General features: G+C 39.0%; 2 protein-coding genes across 9 annotated transcripts in view; one reads left to right on the top strand and one right to left on the bottom strand.

Annotated features, from left to right (window-relative positions):
* Positions 1–6,461, bottom strand: part of NDC80 (NDC80 kinetochore complex component) — a 29,129-nt gene extending 22,668 nt beyond the window's left edge. Inside the window, exons 1-5 of one of the 3 annotated variants that reach the window (XM_054018052.1) lie at positions 6,393–6,461; positions 3,070–3,180; positions 1,476–1,562; positions 656–779; positions 345–514 (exon numbers count right to left, since the gene is read on the bottom strand). In XM_054018052.1, the coding sequence (XP_053874027.1) occupies positions 345–514; positions 656–779; positions 1,476–1,562; positions 3,070–3,180; positions 6,393–6,436 (536 nt within the window). In that variant the 5' untranslated portion in view covers positions 6,437–6,461. Of the gene's footprint in view, positions 1–344; positions 515–655; positions 780–1,475; positions 1,563–3,069; positions 3,181–6,289; positions 6,367–6,392 lie in introns of those variants that run through there. The other 2 variants (XM_054018053.1, XM_054018054.1) reach the window with 2 other exon arrangements.
* Positions 6,462–6,463: 2 nt separating this feature from the next.
* METTL4 (methyltransferase 4, N6-adenosine) overlaps positions 6,464–21,741 on the top strand; it is a 33,549-nt gene continuing 18,271 nt past the window's right edge. Inside the window, exons 1-6 of one of the 6 annotated variants that reach the window (XM_054018057.1) lie at positions 6,464–6,490; positions 7,473–7,966; positions 11,269–11,334; positions 15,215–15,581; positions 17,785–17,854; positions 21,534–21,708. In XM_054018057.1, the coding sequence (XP_053874032.1) occupies positions 7,550–7,966; positions 11,269–11,334; positions 15,215–15,581; positions 17,785–17,854; positions 21,534–21,708 (1,095 nt within the window). In that variant the 5' untranslated portion in view covers positions 6,464–6,490; positions 7,473–7,549. The other 5 variants (XM_054018055.1, XM_054018060.1, XM_054018059.1 and 2 more) reach the window with 5 other exon arrangements.

The following is a 21,741-nucleotide window of genomic DNA, read 5'->3' as shown; positions in this document are numbered from 1 at the left end:
ATCACCTCGCTATCGGCACAAGGCACCTCACAGGATGAGTAAAATGCAATTCACACTGCCCCATAAACTTGGAAATTTGGAGATTACCAACATTTAAGATTTTTTGAAAATGTTGGACCTACTAATATTTCCAAGCAACACCTAAGATTACTATTACTATAGCTAATTGTCCCACTTGAGTGAAACGCACCCCCAAAAACCCTTTACATCCAACAAGCCACCTCATAAACAAAACAAACAGGACCAATAACAATACTGGGGAAGGAGTTTATACTATACAATTTTAAGTTTTACCATGCCCTTTTACAATAAGAAATTGACAAGAATGAATTCCTGATGCATACCCAAGCTCTTTAAAGATTCTGGGGATTTCCTCTTCAAACTTAGAATCAGGAAGCTCGTAAGGGCACAGGAAGCCATAGATAAAAGTGAAGATCTTTAAGAAGTCCTTAACAGATGGAGATTGGAGTGATTTCATGGAGACATTATGGGCATAGCCATTCTCTACAAGAAACTGAGAAAAGATGCATGCATATTACTAGTGTGTGTAGGTAGGTTCTAGACAAAAGCTAGGTTTGAGGCAAAGGAAAAAGATAGATTTTGATTAACCTTATTTATGATTTAAACCAAACATTTATAGAAAATAGCAAAATACCTCACAGAGCTGTCGGATACACTGTTGGATGAATGCCTTGTCATGAAGTGGCCTGGGATCCTTGATCTTTTCTGTACCAAACACACCATACTGACTGTTACGTGAACCTCCGGGACCACTAGTTCTAGAAAAAAAAAGTTTAGATATCTGTAGACCATAACTGTAGTGTTCTTAAGCTTATTTACTTTTCTTCACTTAATCACTTTTATTAAAGAATAATTACTCTGCTTTGTCATTTGTATTCCGGAACAGGGTATCCACACAGGGAGTTATTCTGAAATAGTTATTGCAGAATTAGTTATTTTGCATTATCTATGCTAGTCAATGTCTCCATGTAGACAAAGCCTTAGTTTTAATACTAGTTGAATAACAATAGTTAATTGGACTAATAGCCAAAATAAACAGATATAAACCTTATCCTTAGGTTTCAAAAATAAATTCTCATCTTCCTTACCTTCATCCTATCACTGAAGGATTTGGTGGTCCCCATCTTCTAGCTTATTATCCCCAACTCTGGTCTAACTGAGAAAAAAATTCATGTGGGAGCAGAGCAGTACAGCCCACTAAAGACTTTTCCCATTGCCTCTCCCTTTGCTGTGGCTTCTGAGGGGAAGTCCGTGATCTGCACAGGAACATGAGCTCTGTACTGCTCAACCCTTGTGAGGAGAGAGATAGAGCTATGAAGCTGCTCCTCCTCCAAAGTGCCCCAAATCCCTTCTTTCCCAATAGAAATCTTTCTAGGGAAAACAAATTGCAGAAATCTTTAAAAAGCTGTTGAATTACTTTTTAAATTTACCGCACAGAGCCCTATCATCAATACCTTTTACCAAAGAAGCTGACTTTTCTTTCTGAGGTACCAGATGCAGGTTTACTCATACTCAGCTTCCCAAAGGTTGTTCTGTCTTGCCTTTAAAAAAAAAAAAAAAAAAAAGTTTGTGTAAGTTACTGCTATTACAATAATTTCACCTTTATGCTAACTTAAGAAAACTACAGCACATATTCATAACAGAAGGCAAGTTAGACTAGGGTGGATGGATTTAAGTCACCGATTTTAATTGTGTTTTGCATTAGTACTTTTTAATTACTGTCCTAAAGAAAGGCTGATTTTCATTGATTGGTAACCATTAAAACATCTGAACACATCCGAAGAAGTGAGGTTTTTACCCACAAAAGCTTATGCCCAAATAAATCTGTTAGTCTTTAAGGTGCCACCAGACTCCTTGTTGTTTTCATTAAAACATACTGATTTACAACTAAATATAATCTTTACAATAAATATGCTGCTTTTTGTTACCAGGAGGATACAAAATGCCTATATATATTTAAGCAAGCAATTATATAGCTTAAGATACATTTACTCAGATTCTTAAATTTGACATATTTATTAGATTAACTTTATACTTGCAATATGTGTCAAGGTCTACTTGGGTGGAAATTCAAATTCAGTTTAAAATGCACAAAACCGATACTCACTTTTTTATTAAATAAAACCACTTTAAATATACACAAGAAAAAAACATTTATCAAAAAATGTTAACATGATTTGCATTTAAAACCAACTTATTAAAAAAAGGAAGTGTTATCTGTAGTTAATGAATTGAACTGATAGTTCTAAAATCTTGCAGGACATAGTGACTAGAAACAAACAGATATCCTCTCACACAGTTTTTATTTTTAGATTGGGAAAGAAAGACTAGCTTTCTGGGTTCAGTGTACATCTGGTTTCTTAATGCTGAACTAGTTGAATAAACTGAAATGAAGAAAATATTCTCTCTGCAGCGCACCTGCAGAAAAGGCAACCGCTACTTCAATAAGCACTGGTTCCGGGTACTTACCCAGCGACAAACCACTGAACTGGTGGAACTTTCTTTAAAAATTGGCAACAAACACATATTGCTTAGAATTATTTTTTTCTTTTTATTTAAATGATTGTAATAGATTATACTAAGTTAAGGCCTTAGCACAGGTTGACTATTTTAAATTGGTTTATTTAAAAAAAAATAAACCTGTATTTAAATTGAAAAAATCAGATTTTTTTTTTTTTAAAGCACCAATTTTTATCCACCCTAAGCTAGACTAAGCATTCTAGAATTAACAGCTTCTTGGTGCTGCTGACCAATTAAATATATTCTTTGGAGACTGTCAGTTGTATAAAAACAATGTTGCCAGATGTTCTGTACTTGATAATGCAACAAAAAAAAGTTAAAATATGAAATTTTAGTCACATGAAAGCCAGGAAAATAAAGTTTTAGCTCCCAAAGAATCATACATTGACCATATTTGTATGCAAACATAAATTATGAATTGTTGTTTATGGATCTGACCCTGCAGAGACTTAGACATGCTTTACCCAGTGGGATTAATAGTTAACGCTGTGAAAATCCACTATAAACGGTTTGATCAGTGACACTTACGCCTGAGGTGTATGAAGACCCATCTTGTTGGTATCCTGCACTCTCAGAGGCATCATGGATTGCCGACCACTGCTACCAGTGGTACTCGAGCTGCGCCGCATTGTGATTAAACTACAAGGCAAATTATGTTGGTATTAGAGGAAAGTCACAGTGTCAAGGAACATCATTCTTCTTGTAACATCACAGCCATTATGTGCAGGGGCTGGATTGAACTAGGGTGGGTTGGTATGTTGGACCAGCAATTATCTGATGGCCCTAGCATTCCTGAAGAAATTGAAGTTTTGTTTAAGAAAAAAATAGTTAGTCATTATAGTTGCAAAGTAAACCTCCCAAATGTATACTGCCTGAGCCTGCAGATAGACACCAAAACAAGAGCTTTATCAAAGGGATGACCTGTCTCATTCACCTTTGTGATGCGCTAACTCTGAAGGCCAATGATAACAGCATTAAACATTTAAAATAACTATTTCACCACTGCTGAATGTAGTGTTAGTTCCAGGATATTAGAGAGACAAGGTGGGTGAGGTAATCTCTTTTATTAGACAAACTTCTGCTGGTGAAAAAGAAGTTTTTGAGCTACCCAGAGCTCTTCTACAGGTAAGGGAAAAATAATCTGAGTGTCACAGCAGAATATAAAGAGGAATAGATTCTTTAGCATAAGAAGTTAATACATGTTCCAAGAGACCATTTAAAATGAAGTGGACTGTTAACACTTCTGCAGCCATAAGTCAAAAGAGGGTTACTGGGTTACAGAATGTTGTAATGAAACATAAAACCAGTGTCTAATGAATCTATGATTTTTTTGGTATCTAGCAGAGTTATGAATTTAAGCTCCCAAATTCATCTTTTCAAGGTGTCCTCTGAGGATGAGGACTGAGAGGTCAGATACGGATTGACTGCTTTGTGAAAAGTGTTCACCTATGGGTGACGGTATTTTTGTGTTATTTTTTCTGTGAGAGTGCATTTGAGAGTGTTGTGATTGCCTGGTTCACCCACATAGTTGTTGTTGAGGCATTTGATGCACTGGATGAAGTACACAGCATATTGTGCTAGGCATCTGTAGGACATATGGATCTTGAAAGATGAGTTACGGGTGGGAATGTGATTGATCATTGTAGTAGTGGAGGTATGTCTGCAAGTTTTTCATCTGTTATTCTGGCAGGGTCTGGGGTTGCTTTGACTTGGTGTGTCCTAGTCTGTAGGGAGGTTGCTTCTCGTGAGCATGACAAGGTTGTGGGGCGTTGTTTGAAGACCAGAAAAGGGAGTTCCAGAAAGAAATCGTTCAGGATGTGGTCCCCATCAAGTATGGGTTATAGTTGTTTGATGATATTTTGTACAGGTTCCAGTGTGGGGTGCTAGGTGACAACTAGGCATGTGCAGTCAGTGGGGTTATTATTTCTGTATTGAAGCAGGTTCTCTCAGGGTATTTGGGTGGCCCATTCCATGATGTGAGCTACTTCTCTGGTGCAGTGTCTTTGTAGTGAAGGAGGTTTGAAGTGTGTTAAGGTGTGTATCCCAGTTTTTTTCTCTCTAAGCATATTCTTGCTTGGGTGTAGATAAAAGATTTTTTGGCATGTCTGGGTAGCTACTGGATCTGTGAAGTTAAATATGGTGATCCATGGATTTCTTATATCTAGTTATCTGTAGGGTTCCATTGATGGAGCTAATCATGATGTCCAGGAAGTTGATGCTGATGGGCAAGTGTTGTAGAGAGAGTTTGATGTATGGGAGGTGGCTGTTGAAGTTGTGGTGGAAATCTATGAGGGAATTTAGCTTGTTTGTCTAGATGATAAAAACGTCACTGATGCATTTCAGGTATATTATTGGTGCATTTTTCCAGAAATTCTTCCTTGAGGTGGCCCATGAAGAGGGTGACATATTGGGGAGCCATTGTCTGTTCCCATGGTTGGACAAAGTGTGTGTTATTGAATGTAACGTTGTTATAGAGAATGGAATGGATGAGTTTTGTGATGGGATGGATGTGTGTTTCACCCCCTATTTTTTAGGGTATTTCAGGCAGGCAGGCAGCGATGCCGTCATGATGAGGGCTGTGTATAGGGAAGTGACATCCATGGTGGTAACTATAGTGTTCTGAGGGAAGCTGTTAAAGTTTCAAAGTTTCTGGAGAAAGTCCATTGAATCTTGGAGGAAACTTGCCTTTTGTGTGGTTTGAAGACAGGTTCTAAGAGTCCTGATATTCCTTCAGTAGGAATACCACACCCATATATGATGCATCTGCCTGGGTTTCCTGCTTGTGTATATTGGGAAGCATGTAGGAGTTCCCTGGGGTGGGTTTGTGAGGAGGGGATGAAATTATAGATGGGCATCCGCTCCAGTACAACACCAGCCTTTCCACAACTCAGGCACTCTCCTCAGAACTCTGGGAATCCTATCCTTACCTTAGAGGTTAACATTAGGTACACCCCAACCTTCAAGCCCCCCTCAAAAAGCATTCCCTTGCAATATCCAGACCCTGTCATTGGATACTTCCAGAAATTACTAAGTCCGCTATCACCAAAGAGACAGTGTACCCATCAGCCTGTTGGCTCAGGGGAGGACATGCACCCCACTTTAATATATTGCAGGGAGATTAACCCTTTCCCCTGTGCGATCTCTTTGCTGCAGCAGATACGCTTTGCAGAGAGAGCTGCAAAATCCAGGCACGTGTACATGGGGTGTGTGCGTGTGTATGGGGAGGGAGGTGGGAGGAGTACAGCCGTGCCTTGGGACTAGCTAGTTGGCAGTAAGACCTGTCCATGCCCCAGCCCCACTGGCAGGCAGGGCAGGGCGAGGCGAAGGCTCTGCGAGAGACACACCCCCACCTCCTTCTCTCGCAGGCAGATGGGTCTTGAGTAGGGTTGCCAACTCTGACTGAAGCTATTCTGGGAGGTGTCCCTCCCCACATGCTGCAATGTCATTTTCTTAAAATATCCTATTACATCTCCTGGGTTGTGGTCAGTAGTCACTGGGAATTCGAGGCCAATCCGGGGGGTTGGCAACCCTAGTCCTGAGGAACCGGGCAGCCCCTGGGGACTCTGCCCCGGCCCGCCGGGGAGCGGAAGCTATTAGCAACTACGCCTGCAGAGCGGGAGGGGGCTTAAGCGAGAGGCTCCTGCTCCAGCAACCCCCGGAGGCTCCCGCCCGCCCTCCCTCTCTCTCTCTCCCTCCTGCCGCAGCCGGGACGGCGGGGCCGCACGCGCCGGAACCATCCCCCACTCACTCACTGTCGTCGTTACAGCCGCCGCAACTTTTCCTTCTCCCCGTCCCAATTTCAAATCCACCCGCCACCTGCGTCACTCGGCGTCACGCACTCTGCGTCCTACCCAATGCGCGCAGCCGAGCGTCTTACGTCAGGCGACTCTGCCATTGGCTAGGAGCATCGTCTAACAGTGGTGACCTCACTTCCTTTCTCCTCCGGACGGTATTTGTTCTAATAGCTACGGCATTTAAAAAAAATCCCTCTTTAGCTAGCAATCGTAGCTGTCGTGCTTTACCGGAAGTTAGGGAACAACCGCCTGACACAGCCGTTTTGTCCGTACAACAAGATGGCTGCGCTCAGTGTGGGCTCTAATCGCTCAGGTGGGAAAAGCTTCTCCTCGAACAACCGGACGTTCGCTTGCTAGTGTCCGAGAATGAGGGGCCAGTAGGTGGGGCTCCACAGGCAGGGCACAGGGGGCTTCTCTGGGACCCGAGCAGGGGTCCCGCGAGCGGCCTTGCTCTCACCCCAGAGGCGCTGCCCGGCCCCGAGCTGCGCACGCCCTATCACGGTGCTGCCTAGGTCGCGGGCTAGCGGGGCAAGGCAGAGCCCTGGAACAGGCGCTGCTGGGCGAAACAGGGGCAGGTGGCTGGAGGGCCGAGGTCATATCAACAACCGGGACACAATCTGGCTTTCCGCAGAGCTGGCTGTGATTGGCGCTGCAGCCCAGAACAAGCCCAGCCTGGCCCTTCGAGGTGTGCGGTGACCCGACACCCTCTCTGGGGGCTGCAGGATCAGCCCCCTTCCCTGCCCACCCAGAAAGCTGCAGAAGTCTGGCCAGGCTGTATGTAAATTCGTGGCACGTTATTTTCAAAGGGAGACTCGCGCTTTCCTGTGTCGGGGGTTGTCTAGCACAAACTCTCAGTTTACCTAAACACTGTCAGAGCTGCTAATGGGATAATCATGGAGTAGATAATTGTGGCATGTTATAACAGGCATTTATTCTGTATATTATAGAGACGCTTGTGAAATAAGCATACAGTAAGAGTGCTATGGGGAGAGAGTTTAAAGGCTGGAGTTTCTGCAGTTATTAACAGTGCATGGTGGGGTTCAGCAACAGACTATATTTGAAATGCTTAGCACACTTTAGGCATTGTTTTAATATACTTTAATAATTCTATAAAGACTGCTTTTGTATTAATTACAGGAAAAATCTAAACTGGAAAGCACGTATGAATTTCAGTTCCAATTTCTCAGAGACTGTCCTTAAAAGGAGAGAATGTGATGTCTGTGGTGCATCAGCTGTCAGTTGGGTGGCTACTGGATCATCTTTCCTTCATCAACAAGGCCAGTTACCAGCTTTGCCCTTCCAGCCAGTGCCTTGCTCCCTCGGCTTCTCATGTTGCTCCTGTTTCTTCCACCCCTTCTACAGAGGATATTGTTGCGCTTTCCACCGTTGATACTACTTACTCTACTGGAGCTGCAGTAGAGAGAACAGGGGCAACACTAAAGAAAAAGTATGTGTTTCGGGAAGAGTTCTTTCATGTCTTTAAGCCCCATATAGTTTCAGCTCCCCAACAGAAGCCCCAACAAGAAAGCTCTGATGCTGGCCCAAGGGAGGGGAAGGACAGTGGCAATGGAACAGAGCAGCACGAAGGAGCCAAGAACAGTGATGGGGATTCCATTGCCAATGCTAGGAAGGTATGGTCTACAGAAAAAAAAAAAAAAAAAAAAAGACCATTAATAAAATAACTGTGCATCTACCATAACAACTTCTTGAAAATTGTCTTGCTACTTCCTGAAATAATTTAAAGCACAAATTGTTGGGGGTGGTGGGGCAAGGAGGAAGCATATCCGGAGCAAATTTCAAAATGTGAACGAGGTCTACACTTAAAAATTGTGTGAAACCGAAGCCTTTGCTAGATACTCACAAGGATTTACCCAGCTCCTTAACAAGATGATGTTGGGACCTTGTAGCTCATGACCCCATTTTCAAGCCATCTGTCCTATATCGTTCAGCATACATCTGCTAAACGCTTATGGTCTGAATTTTCAGAAGTGCTGAACTGACTTCAGTGTGAGTTGCTCAGTCCCTCTGAAAATTAGTAGATGCCTGCCCAGCAAGCTTAGAAATGACTTTTTAATTGCTTGTTTTTGATTTCTAATGTTTTCTAACTTCTTGAGGGAGAACTAGCCACATACAGAGTTGGAATTTTTGTGTTCTGCTATTTTAAAATTATTTTTACCCCTCCCCCCAAATAATTACTCCACTCTAAAATAAATCTGTGGCCAGATGTTTAGATGGTGTAAATTCATTGATTTAAGTGGAGCTATGTTGATATCTGATATCCTCTATTTTTTTCTTCTAAATAACATTTCTAAAATGGCTGGGTGGTTTCTACTCTAACTTTTTAAAAAGAGTACCTTTGGCTGAAATCCATCATGAATCATTTCAGCCCAAAAGAGCAATGTTAGGAAGGAAAGACTGAAAAGAAAGATTTGTAAGGGAACTTTAGATGCTTAGGTAACCGTACAGTAGTGATGTTCTGTAAAAAATAACTTTGGACTCCGTGTTAGACTCTGAATGACTCCTTGGTTAAACTTGCTCAATTTACAAATAACTGGCGTGTCTATTTTTTTTAACAACTATTTTTTACAACTTAGTCTCGGATCTGCGAGTCAAGTTGTTGAGGTTTTGTTTGTGTTTTGGCTAACGCCTAACCATCAATAACAAAGCTGCAAGTGAAACTTCATAATTTTGTTGATTATATGTAAGCCTGAAAAGAATGCAACTCACTACTGATTTTAAATTAATAAAACTCTTTGTTAGTCAAAGAAACAGCTATACCTATGAAAATGCTTTTAATGCAAATATGTTGTTTAGGAAGCACCTTTCTTTACACACTCAGTTTTCTGACTCTACTACACCTTTTACAGCATTTGTTGGCATGTTTGCTATTCTATATTGAATCTGTTACACTCTGAGTGGGCCTGGATATGCAGTATGTCCATTGGAGTAACTGAATAGGTTTAGGATGTATATAGTAGAATCTCAGAGTTATGAACACCAGAGTTACAAACTGACCAGTCAGCTACACACCTTATTTGGAACTAGAAGTATGCAGTCAGGCAGCAGCAGAGACCAAAAAAAATAAAAATAAAATGGAAAATCAGTACCGTACTGTGTTAAACATAAACTACTAAAAGACAAAGGAAAAGTTTTGTTTCTGTGCCTGTTTCATTTACATTAAGATGGTTAAAAGCAGAATTTTTTTCTGCATAGTAAAGTTTCAAAGCTGTATTAAGTCAATGCTCAGTTTTGAAACTTTTGAAAGAACAACCATAACATTTTGTTCAGAGTTACGAACATTTCAGAGTTACGACCAACCTCCATTCCTGAGGTGTTCGTAACTCTGAGGTTCTACTGTATATATTAAAGTCTCTTCATGTTGTATTCTTGAAAATTTAATGAAGATGGGGAAAATGATGGATCTCTGGACTTTGTCAATTGTTATTGCACTTCATTTATTGACCCCCAAAAATAAAAACTTGTATATATTTTTTAACTTTAGTTGCAAATAGTGTTTTACTACTGCAGGACTATACTTACACTTTTCACAAGACTGTATTTAAAGAAAATTTATTTGCCAAGGATGATTAAGTAGTTCTGAGGGTTATTTTTTTTAAATTCACTTGGTGTAAGGGTGGGTAAATACATTTTGTGTCTGGGCTTGAAAATTTTCATGACAATTTTGCTGATGTGTTGCATGTAGCGTTCATTGAAATACAGAAATATGAGGTGCGTCTGTTCCCTTTAAATTTTGTGTATATGATGCATGGGCTAAATCAATGTATGCGCTGTATCTTTCTGGAGTTAGGTGACACTTTCTTGTTGGCAATAGCCTGGGCTTGGCAACCAAAGATTTCATAGCATTTTCATCTGGAGACAGAAAAACTAAGCAGTGAAGATTAGCGTTAATATGAGCTGTGAAGTGGCATATCGTTGAATAGCACTGGCAAAAAGGCTGATACAGGCTCTTACAGCACAGATTTCCGTATATACTTGTTCATAAGCCGAATTTTTTTAGTAAAAAAGGGAAGCACCAGAGAAGGGGGTCGGCTTATGAACGGGTATAGAGAGGGAGAGGTGGGACACAGCCCGTCCCCCCAACAGAGGAAGCAAGGAGAGGCAGCACAGCCAGAAGGGAAGAGGCGGGGCCAGTGTCTCTGCTTCTTGCAACGCTGCTCTCCCCCCCAGCCTCTGAAGCAGCTGCCCCGCCCCCCAGAGCAGGCTGTGGTTGCACTGCCTGGCCCGCCAGAGCTTGCTGCGGTTGTGCCGCCCAGCCCGCTGGAACATGCTGCAGCCGCACCACCCAGTCTGCCCGCCAGAGCAGGCTGTGGCCGCAGGGAGCAGCTTCAGCCAGGCCAGAGACCTCCTCCCCAGATAAGGTGGGAAGTGATGGGATGAGGAGAGTGTGGGGGTCCCGAGCTAGGGGTGGGGTCATGTGGGGGATGGTCACAGGGGTTACTCCCCTGACTTCCAGCCTTCCCCCACCCCAGTTGCTGTCCTGGCCCGTCTGGGTAAGCAGCTGGTGCGCCGGGACACTTTGTTTACTTAGGTTTACCTCCGTGCTTGCAGACACTCGAGGTAAACAAACCATCTTGGCCCACCAGCAGCTTATCCTGATGGCCCGAGAGCCAAAGTTTGCTGACCCCTGAATTATAGGGTCAGCTGATGAACGGGTTATAAAAAATTTCCATTTTTACTTATCCATCTTGGGGGGGGTCAGCTTATAAACGAACCGGCTTATGATCGAGTATATATGGTATTTTAAAATGACTGTAGCACCATCAGAAGCTGACTATGACAAAAGACTTAAGTTCATAAAAAGGGTATGGCAAATTGTTACAAGCTCTGAAGGCATGTATATGTTTCTCTAGCATATTTTTGCCATGTAGTAACACAGCTGATATTTTTTTTCCCCATATTTTGTTCACTGCAGAAACGTAAAAGAAAGTGTAGTGTGTTCAACCAAGGTGAACTGGATGCTTTAGAATACCATACAAAGGTAAGCCTGAGCAATAGTATGTAACAATGACAAGTGTACAGTATGTATCTGTAGGTAATTTATGAATATAAACTCTCTGAAACTATTCCAAAATATATGGAGCATGAGTCTTGTAATTTCAGTTCATTACAGCTAGAGCAATATTTGGTTTCACCAGTCCCCAAGTGGAGGACTCAATACTGGGACTATTTTAAGTGTGTGTGTGTTTTTTGTATAAAAATTAAACTGCAGCTGAGAAATTTCCAAGAGCTAGAAACTGGTTTCACATAATACCTTTAATATTCTAGGTAGCTGAACATCTTCGAGTAAGCATCGAGTTAGCTAGCTAGGCAATGTCTGCAAGAAAATGGTACAGATGCTGGTTTTGAGCCTTGGCAGTATAAACAGTTCTAATGATGTGTATATTGGATGCCGAACTGAGATTATTCCCCAGTTCTTTTATAAAGATGCTCTGCTGTGTCACATCCACTGGAGGGGGGGCAGAATTACCCGTTCTTTAACCTCTTATATAGTATCCTGTTTGCTACAGTAAAGTGTTAGGAATGAGTTAGATGTCTTGATGTGGGTTTGAAGCCATGACCTTTGGAGGTATGATCACTACCAGCTGAGACGTACTGATGGAATCTAAAAATTGAATCTCTGGACAAATGAGCCTTTCTGACCACTTTTATTTGTCAATTTGTTTGGAAAATGTGTCATATAATGTAGCAAAAAGAACAACAGGAGTACTTGTGGCACCTTAGAGACTAACAAATTTATTAGAGCATAAGCTTTCGTGGACTACAGCCCACTTCTTCGGATGTAGCAAGAAAGTCTTAGACAAGATCAAATTAGTCTGCTGTACAGTTTATTTGTAACAGACGAGTTATGTAAAAATAACTAATTAGGGTTGGCATGGAAGCATGATGGGATGCGAATAATAGGAATTTTTATTTTTATGGTGACTAGTTTGGTGATGGTAAAATTTTAAATTTTATTTTCTTCCTTTTAGTCCTTTCTGGAGTAACAGTGGTAGAAATGGAGAATTAGCATAGCTTGGAGGAAGGACAAACCATTTCAGAACTTCATAATCGCTCAGTGACCACATCCCCATTCATTTCGAAACTCTTCCTCTGGCACCTTTTTGGTTGCTCACTGGTAGAGTGGCTTACAATGCTAGCCTTTCCCTTCTGGTGAATTCTGTGCATGTTTTAATTCATAGAATTTAATGTTCTTATTCTAGTTCATATCACAAAACTACAAAGTTGGGATAATTGATTCCTCCACTGCTTTACTTGATAGCAGTTTTTTTCCATCATGTCAAGTAACATGTTGCTGGTTTAAATCATCATTGCTCCATTGACTTTTGTCTCTGATCTCTGTTCTGCTTACAGTTGTCTTTAATCTGGTACTCTCAGATTTCTACCTTCCTGACTTGATTTCTGCCACCTAAGGATTTGCCCATGATGTTTCCAAAATTTTTCTTGCTCTACTTTTTGAAACTTTATAGTTTATATGTAATTTTTTTAACATTTGTAAAATGATTTGAGCTTTAAACATGTCAGTCATGTACATGGAAAATTATTATTGTCGAAATGTGAAGTTACTTAAATGTGGCTTTTTAAAAAAAAAAAAAATTGTGCTGCTCTTCTTCCAAGGTGAGTTGGCTTGGGAGGATGTGTGAGAGAGTTTAATTTCCTTTTTTAAGTAGGAACTTAGTCTTGACATTTCATTTATAAGAGTAGAAATGCACATTAAAATGATGGTTTGTGTTCTAGCCAACACTGAATCTAATTCATGTAAAAATTTGTTGACTGTAAAAAGCAAGAAAAATGTTATATAAATGTTAGTTTCCTCAGTTCTGTTTGATTCAAACAAGATCTATATCACTTATAGATTGCAAAACAATTTATTACTAACAAACAAAAATCAGAGTTGTAAAAGATTAGTTTGTGTAGTTTTAAAAGTAGATAAAATATATTGAAAGAATTATCAAACACAGTTTTGATGGGGAGAATAACTTTATATTAGCAACAGGATGGGAGAGAAGACATTTGGTGCCAGATGGATTCATATTTTTTATACATGATCACATTGCTAGAAATATGTTTTTTAGATTACATTTGTAGCAAGTATACACTGATCCTATGGTTAAACATTGGCCCTTTTATATGACATAATTAAAAAATAAACCAGATGCAAAAAGCAATAGATTTTTAAGGCATCAATGCAGGAATGCACTTATGCACATGCTTATGTGTTTCCTGAATAGTAATGCTTTCCTCAATTGAGAGGTGTGTTTGCATTTGTTTCTCCTGATATTGGTGGTAATCACTGTATTAATTTTTATTTTTCTCTTGAAATTGTATTTTAAAATATTAAGATATATAATCTCTATATTACATCACAATATTTTTATAGGATTCCCATTGTATACTCCAACCAAACATTGTGATCTGTTTATACAGGTGACATCTCCTATCTACAGATCTCAGAATGCTTTAAACTTTGGTTATCTTTATTATTTATAATATAATAGGATCTAGGGGTCTCAGTCAGATTAGGGGTTCAGTATGCTGGGTGCTATACAAATGCATTGCTCCAAATTGCTTACAGTTTAAGACCCTTATTCTGAAAAGACTTGTGCACCTACTTCATGAACTGAATTCAATGAGATCACTGTTTGTGAAGTTAAATGTATGTTTAGCACTTTGCGAGATTGGGGTTAAATAAAAACAATGCACGAGGGAGTGAGAAAGATGGACAAGTGATAAAATCTTTGGTTGCCTATATTAGTTATGTGCACAACTTTGGGTTTTTTTAATGAAGGTGTAAACAAACAGTAGCTATTCATGAAACACTTGTAATCTCTGCTAGCCTCCTTTTAAACCATTAGAAAATTAAGCTTTGCGTTTATAGCAGTAAAAGCTAACCTCCCCAGGTTGTTCCTCTCCATAGGATGAGAAGTCAGTACAAATTGTTTTAGCATTTATTCATAGCTGTTGTAGGAACAGAGAAACTGCATTTTTTAAAGTGTTTTTTTTTTTGTTTGTTTGTTTTTTATAGGAACCCCTGGTACATTCCTTGGTATTCCTGAATGTGTGTATGCTAAGACCATGAAGGCTATAATTATATTCCAATATTGCCAACCCCAGGCATTCAAAAATATTGAGATTGACTTACTCATGGGATTTTAAAAATAATAAATGTGGTGTTCTTGTTATTTGCCTTCTCATGTTTGATCCTTTAAAAGTTCATTGTAACCATAAAGACTAGAAATTTACTTTAAAAAAAATTTAAGATTCCCACATAATCTCATGATTCCAGGAGTTGTAGCTTTAAAAACAATAATAAATATTGTAAGATTCATGATAGTTGGCAACACTGATAAATGGACAGTATGCTTTGGTTTATAATTGAAAATAGTGAGGTCATGATGATGATGGATGCAGGGAGTAATTTAGGCTCGGAATCGTTGATGAGATGTGCATAACCAGATTCTCAATTAAAGTCCCTGGGATTCTGTGCAGGTTCAAGGAACTGCCTGCATGAAAGACTTCCAGGATTAGGGCCTAAGAGGGTGTCATTTAGATGGTCACTAAAAACAAGTTATAATAATTTGACTCACTAATTTTTTTTTATCATTCTTAGTTTAATGCATAAAATATGTTGTTTTTAAAGTGAGTTTAAGGTTCTGGAAAGATACCATATTAAAATTCCTGGATACTGACATCCTCAGTTTTCCTGATTGTAAATTTGTTTGTCTCTATATGAGTCCTGATAACGTGCAGATTCGCAATGTAGCAAATATGTATGAAATTTCTGTTTAATTCTCCAGAGATCTCAACCAGATATTTCAAAGATCCTTTCCCTCTCCTTTGTATGTCTTATTACTGTACAGATCAGGAGTCTAATATTGGAAGGCACCAGGTGTTTAATTAAAGAAGGACTCAAAAGTGGTTTTCTTCACCCCATTTCTGCAAAACAAAGTAGCATCAAGAATGTTATTACAGGACATGTTGGCTGTGGGATGGCTGAATTATGTGAAATGGCAAAACATTTTCCTTCTGTGAATGAAAGTGACCATCGATCTGCACAAATTATAGATGAGGAAACATCCATTCCAGAGCAGGATCTGCTTTCATGCGTTACAGAGAACAATACAGACTATGCAAAGATAATAAATTTAATGGGACAGAAGTACCTGGTGCCGCCAAAAAGCAGTTTCCTTTTATCTGATATTTCCTGTATGCAGCCACTTCTGAATTGTAAGTATCTTTACTCATTAAAATTTCCTCTTTTTGTCAGTAGCCCATCGATCTGCTCGCTGATGGAACATGTTGTCTGTTAAGCCACAGAGCCACTTCTCAAGTAATCATCTTGACATTGGACTTCAACGTAGATTGAAGTATTGGTAGTAGGGAACACACTAGCAAGCTGCTACCATAAGAAGTTTGAGAATGAGCTATTCTTCATGCAGATCGGCCGGGATTTTCAAAGAAGCATATGGGAGTTAGTTGCCCAACTTTGTGAGAGGTATCTAAATCTCTTAAGCTCCTTTGAAAATCTCATCTGCCGTGTATTGTGTGAAACTCAATAGACTAATGCTTTTTTAATTAGCTAAGCACTTTATTTCTGTGCTTTCCCCAATAATCCATTTAATGAATTTGTGTTGTTTACTCATTTGAATAATTTATAACTACAATATGACAAGGTATTTCAGAAGAGAGAAATAATTTTTTTCCCAGCATTAACTCCTTCATGTGTAGTACCAAAAGAACAAATTACTTAGGCTGTAACCAATAATCTGTGACTTGATAGTTACTTTTATTTCCCACTCTCCAATATTCCATTTTAAAATTAAAAAGAAATCACCCATGTTTTGATAAGAAAGACATGCAAGCTGTGGAATTTAACCTAACAATTACAGTTCTCCCCTGACAAATTAGGAGTTCAAGCTGTATGTCTGTTGAGCAAAATGGCTTACTACATTGAGGTACATGAAAGAATAAGAAGACCTTTTGTATTTTCTAAATCAGACCTCAAATTACTGCTGCACATTTAACACCATTTGGATCCTCTCAATCAGAGATCAGATAGGATTAACCTTCTCTTGAATTTCCTGATTTAACATGATGGCATGGCCTCGGGTATTTTCCTGTAACCCTTACTCCCAAAAGTAGCTATTTCTACTTTTTCCAAAGAATTGGCAAATTCTGTCCAGATTCAGGATACCTCCCTTAGTTCAGTAGTTGATATCTGAATAGAAGCCATGATCTGGAAATCATAGAAGTGTAGGGCTAAAAGGGACCTAGAGAGATCATCTAGTCCTTCCCCTTGCACGGAAGCAGGACCAAGTATACCTAGACCATTCCTGATAGGTGTTTGTCTAACCCAGGGGTGGGTATGGAAATTGTGTGGCAGGCCATGAATGCTCACGAAATTGGGGATCAGGGTGCGGCGACACCCTCTCAAGACCTAACCAGATCAGCCACACCATCACCGGTTCATTCACCTGCACGTCCACCAATGTAATATACGCCATCATATGCTAGCAATGCCCCTCTGCTATGTACATCGGCCAAACTGGACAGTCCCTACGTAAAAGGATAAATGGGCACAAATCAGATATTAGGAATGGCAATATACAAAAACCTGTAGGAGAACACTTCAGTCTCCCTAGACACACAATAGCAGATTTAAAGGTAGATACCCTGCAGCAAAAAAACTTCAGGACCAGACTTCAAAGAGAAACTGCTGAGCTTCAGTTCATCTGCAAATTTGACACCATCAGCTCAGGATTAAACAAAGACTGAATAGCTAGCCAATACAAAAGCAGTTTTTCCTCCCTTGGTATTCACACCTCAACTGCTAGAAGAGGGCCTCATCCTCCCTGATTGAACTAACCTCGTCATCTCTAGCCTGACTCACTCTTGCTTGCATATTTATACCTGCCTCTGGAAATTTCCACTACATGCATCTAACGAAGTGGGTATTCACCCACAAAAGCTCATGCTCATATACGTCTGTTAGTATATAAGGTGCTACAGGACTCTTTGCTGCTTTTACAGATCCAGACTAACACGGCTACCCCTCTGATAAGTAGTAGTAGTTTACAATACACCTGTAACCAACATGACATAACATAGCAGAGTCCGAGTGTGGCCTAAAACCATCTCTAACTGATCAGCCATTTAAAAATCATTAATATCTGACCCAGTGAACCATCATAACAGAAACATATCTTAGTCTGACACATTTATCAGTTTTCGTTAATTTCCTCAAAATGATAGTTATCATATTGTGGTAAGTTGAAGCACTTTAGTTAATTATTTTTAAAAGCAAAATAGAATATCGCCCCTCTGCCGCACAGTCTAGTCTTCTGGTCTCTGTAATTAGGTTGTTTACACTTTGTGGAACAATTTTAGCTTTTGTTTTAAAACTAGTCTTTCAATTTTACTTTCTTTCTAGATAAGAATAAATATGATGTAATTGTGATAGATCCACCATGGCAGAACAAGTCTGTTAAAAGAAGTAACCGGTAACTTTTTTGTAAATTTATATATTTCCTGTTTTGTTTTTTGTTGTTGTTTTTTTTTTTTTTTTTTTTTTAAATCTGCCAAACCCCACATTTGATTTTGTTCACGTGCTAGTGCAGCATTCCTGCAAAGTTCTGATTATGTGTTTTTGTTTTTTTTACCTCCACACAGATGCAGTTGATAATGCAATCCAACACATTGATAACTGCTAGCTTTGGCCCCAATCTTGCAAACACTTTGACACTTACCTAACCTGAAGCATATTCGTATGTGAGTAATCTCATGGATTTCATTGAGACTAGTCAAATGCTTCAAATTCAGCATGTGCCAAAGGGTTTATAGGATTGGCACTTAAATTAATTTCCAGGAGAGCTTGAAGCCAATTTTATTGCAGAGCCCCAATCCTGCAAATACTTACGCATGTGCTCAATTTTAATACCATGAGTAATACCGTTTATTTCAAAGGAAAGTGCACAAGTGTTTGCGGGACTGGGGCCCAATTTGGAAACTTCCGAATTTTTTTGTTGGAGGTTTGATTCTCTGCTTGATCAGTAGAAGTAGAAAATTTAATAATACAGTATTGAAATTCTCAGGCACAATGGAGTCAGCTGCTGAGAACTCTAGTTTGCAAAGTCATTACATTAGAATTTATGGGCCTGTTTCTTAAGTGAGCTACATACATTTTATTCCAACAGGACTCAGTTTGTTACATAGACTCACCACCATGTAAAAGTGGTGAAAATGGTGGAGAATTTGGACATATAATTTTCCAAAGTGAATATTGATATAGTTTCTCTTCTGTAGATCTGGAAGCTTGCAATTAAAATTTTTTTTAAAAAATTGCACAAATGGGATAGAGTTGAAGTTAAATGTATTTCCTGAGTTAGCAAATTTTTTGTGTGGGTTTCAAAACACCACTCTAATCCTGTGATATCAGAAGACTGATTTTTTTTAATGTAATTTGTTTCTTAGAACATTAATATTCACACCCCATGCCTTGCCTCTTAATCCTAAAATCCAAATAGTGTTCCAGATGCCTCTTCTGAAATAAACTGCTCTAGCATACAACCACAGACAATACATACCAATACAATCCTGAAAATCACACTCATAGGCACAACATTAACTCTCTTCAGGTGTTCTTAAATAGTAATAACACATTACAGACTTTTCAAGTGAAGTGTGTTTGTCAGTAAGACATTTTGGTGTGGTCATTTAAGGTTGTGTGGCATTGGGAAATAGAGGGGAACAGGAGCTACTGTCTTTATGTACAATTTTATTTTATTTTTTTTAATGCTGTCTGGAGTGGTTAAGAACCATGAGTGCCAACCTCAGGGCACACCCGAAACTGGTAATATGTTTTATAATTAGATTTCACCGTCCTAGTAACAAGTGTGAACTCCTGGATTACTGTAACAGTCTTACTATGAAGGCACAGACAGTCCCTTTAGGCTCTATCTTGCCACCCAGGCAATATGGACTTTGTGATAAATAGTCACTTACATCAAAGATCACAAAATATTCAGGTTGCTCCCAGACCCAAGAGACTAGTCACTTAACCCAGATCAATTATCTCACACCAAAAACAACACTGGTAGCCAATCCTATAGTAAACTAATTAAGGATTTAACAACTAGGGGGAAATGTTATTTACAGGTTAAAGCACACAACATATATGCACAATTGAGTTCAGTCTATGATTCCAAAAGGTAACAATGTTGTAGCAATGTGTCAGCATTGAATGTCTTTTCAGGCTTAAGTCAGGTTGACACTGAGGATGTGTGCTATGTTTCTTAGCTACAGCCCTAGTAAGAGTCTAAACAGTAAAGAGATGAAAAATCTTCATATCAGCTACTTTTATTTCCCTCTTCCAGCTTTCAAAACAATGGGATGAGGCTTTCTGCACATACTTCTCCATGGGGCAATTAAAGCTTATGTTCTACAACACAAAAAAATTAATTTTGATAGCCCTCCTGGGTGGGTAGAGGTAGCCACTCTTCCTGTCTCAGTTCACAAATTCAGAGCAGGCATTTTTACAATTATAAAACAAACTTATATTTTACATTGTAGCATGGAATACAGACATTATAAGTAAGATTAATGCAGGCAGCATTTTATACATTCTAAATATCTTTAAAAGTCTAACACCTATCTTGAACAATAGTAACATGTAGGTGAGCTGGTCTGGTTTCCAGCTATGAATTTGTCACCTGATACCTACAGACTTGGTAAGAGCTGGCACCTGGTTTACCAGGGTCACACGTAATAAGTCTTTTTTTTTTTTTTTTTTAGTAACAAAAAACACATCCCCATCATCCCTCTCCTTCCCCTTAAATAAAACATCCAACTTTCTGTCAAAGCAGAAAACTCAGTTATTTCTGTTCTTGAATGTGGTACAGGTTTGTATTTTGATATAGCTGCACCACTCATAATAGGATGCACCTTTCTATTTTATCCCCTTTGAGAAAGGCACACTCTTCCACAATGAGTGTAAGTGCTTAATTTTTGAGCTGGAAGCCATCCAAGGGCTTCAGTGGAGATTCCTTTCAGGTTTTTTACTCATTGCAGATCAGTGGACTAATTTGTTGAATGGGGTTTAGCTTCCCATTCAACATGAGGATCTTGGTCTGTATGATTAAAAATAATTAAGCCAGAGAAGAAATACATATTGAGATTAGTGCTTAACTGAAAAGAAATAATTCAGCAACATTTATAGGAAGACTGCATTCTGAGTGACTAGTGAGTTGCATGAAAACTACTATGTTACTAGTGTAGATAGCATGGCATTCAAAACAATAAAGAACCACCTCCATAAGTTAGAGACATGATCTGAAAACCTCTCTCTATTCTTCACACTGAAGTAAAATTAACTTTACAGTATTCAGATTTATTTTGAGCAACCTACTATACCTCTAATAGAAATACTAATTTAAAATTATAAATTACTTTTGTATATGGTTTGAGAAGTGATTACTGTTTTGATCTTTTAACCTGACAATCCAAGTTGGCATTGTTCGTGTGCTTATAGGTTACTCCATTTGCTTTTCATTCAGATGGGAGATTTCTTATTACAGAGTGAATGGCATTGACTTGAGTGGAAGCTATAATATAGACAAAAACTATTGTGTCATCAAATAGTTTATTCTAGTGTACAAATGACAGTATTGGATTAAAAGCAATAATCATCATTGTCAAAATTAAGATTGTAACTCAGCCTTTTTCAAAAGTAAAATTCTTACAGACCTGACATATTTTGGGAATGTGAGAAATATTTAGATAAAAATTGCAACATATGTGTGTGTGTGTGTATGTATGTATGTATGTATGTATGTATAAAAACTTAAATATGAGTCAAGAGTGACATCCAGTGGCCAAATATGTTGAATGCTTACAAAAAAACCCCACACATATGGATTGTGTGTGTGTGTGTGTATTATTTTTTATATATATATATATCCATATGTGTGTGGTTTTCTGTAAGCATCCAACATATTTGGCCACTGGATGTCACTCTTGACTCATATTTGAGTTTATTTAACTGTGTGGTTTTATTTGTATTCAGGAAATGGTTCTTAAAGAAGAATGTCAGAGTTGGGGCTTTATATAGCCCCTTTCACTGTTATGGTTTTTTATACTAGTTTTGTATTTGCTAATACGCTTTCTGAATATACCGAGGTACAGATACAGCCACTTGTCTGCATGGCAAATCAAGCAAATTCCCATACCATCGCTAGCTGCTCCAAATTGTCTTGTGGTCACATGGGTGACCAATAGACAGAAGCACCTACGGTTTGTTAAGGATGAACTTTATCCTTATTGGTCTGTGAAGACTCTTGCTGAGTGGCACTGGGTGAAAGTAAGTTATGAATCTCTTTGCTTTTGGTGGGTG

Source organism: Malaclemys terrapin, chromosome 2 (genome assembly GCF_027887155.1).
Source record: "Malaclemys terrapin pileata isolate rMalTer1 chromosome 2, rMalTer1.hap1, whole genome shotgun sequence".
In the NCBI taxonomy this organism is placed as follows: domain Eukaryota; kingdom Metazoa; phylum Chordata; order Testudines; family Emydidae; genus Malaclemys; species Malaclemys terrapin.
This window is presented reverse-complemented; position numbering and strand designations above follow the sequence as displayed.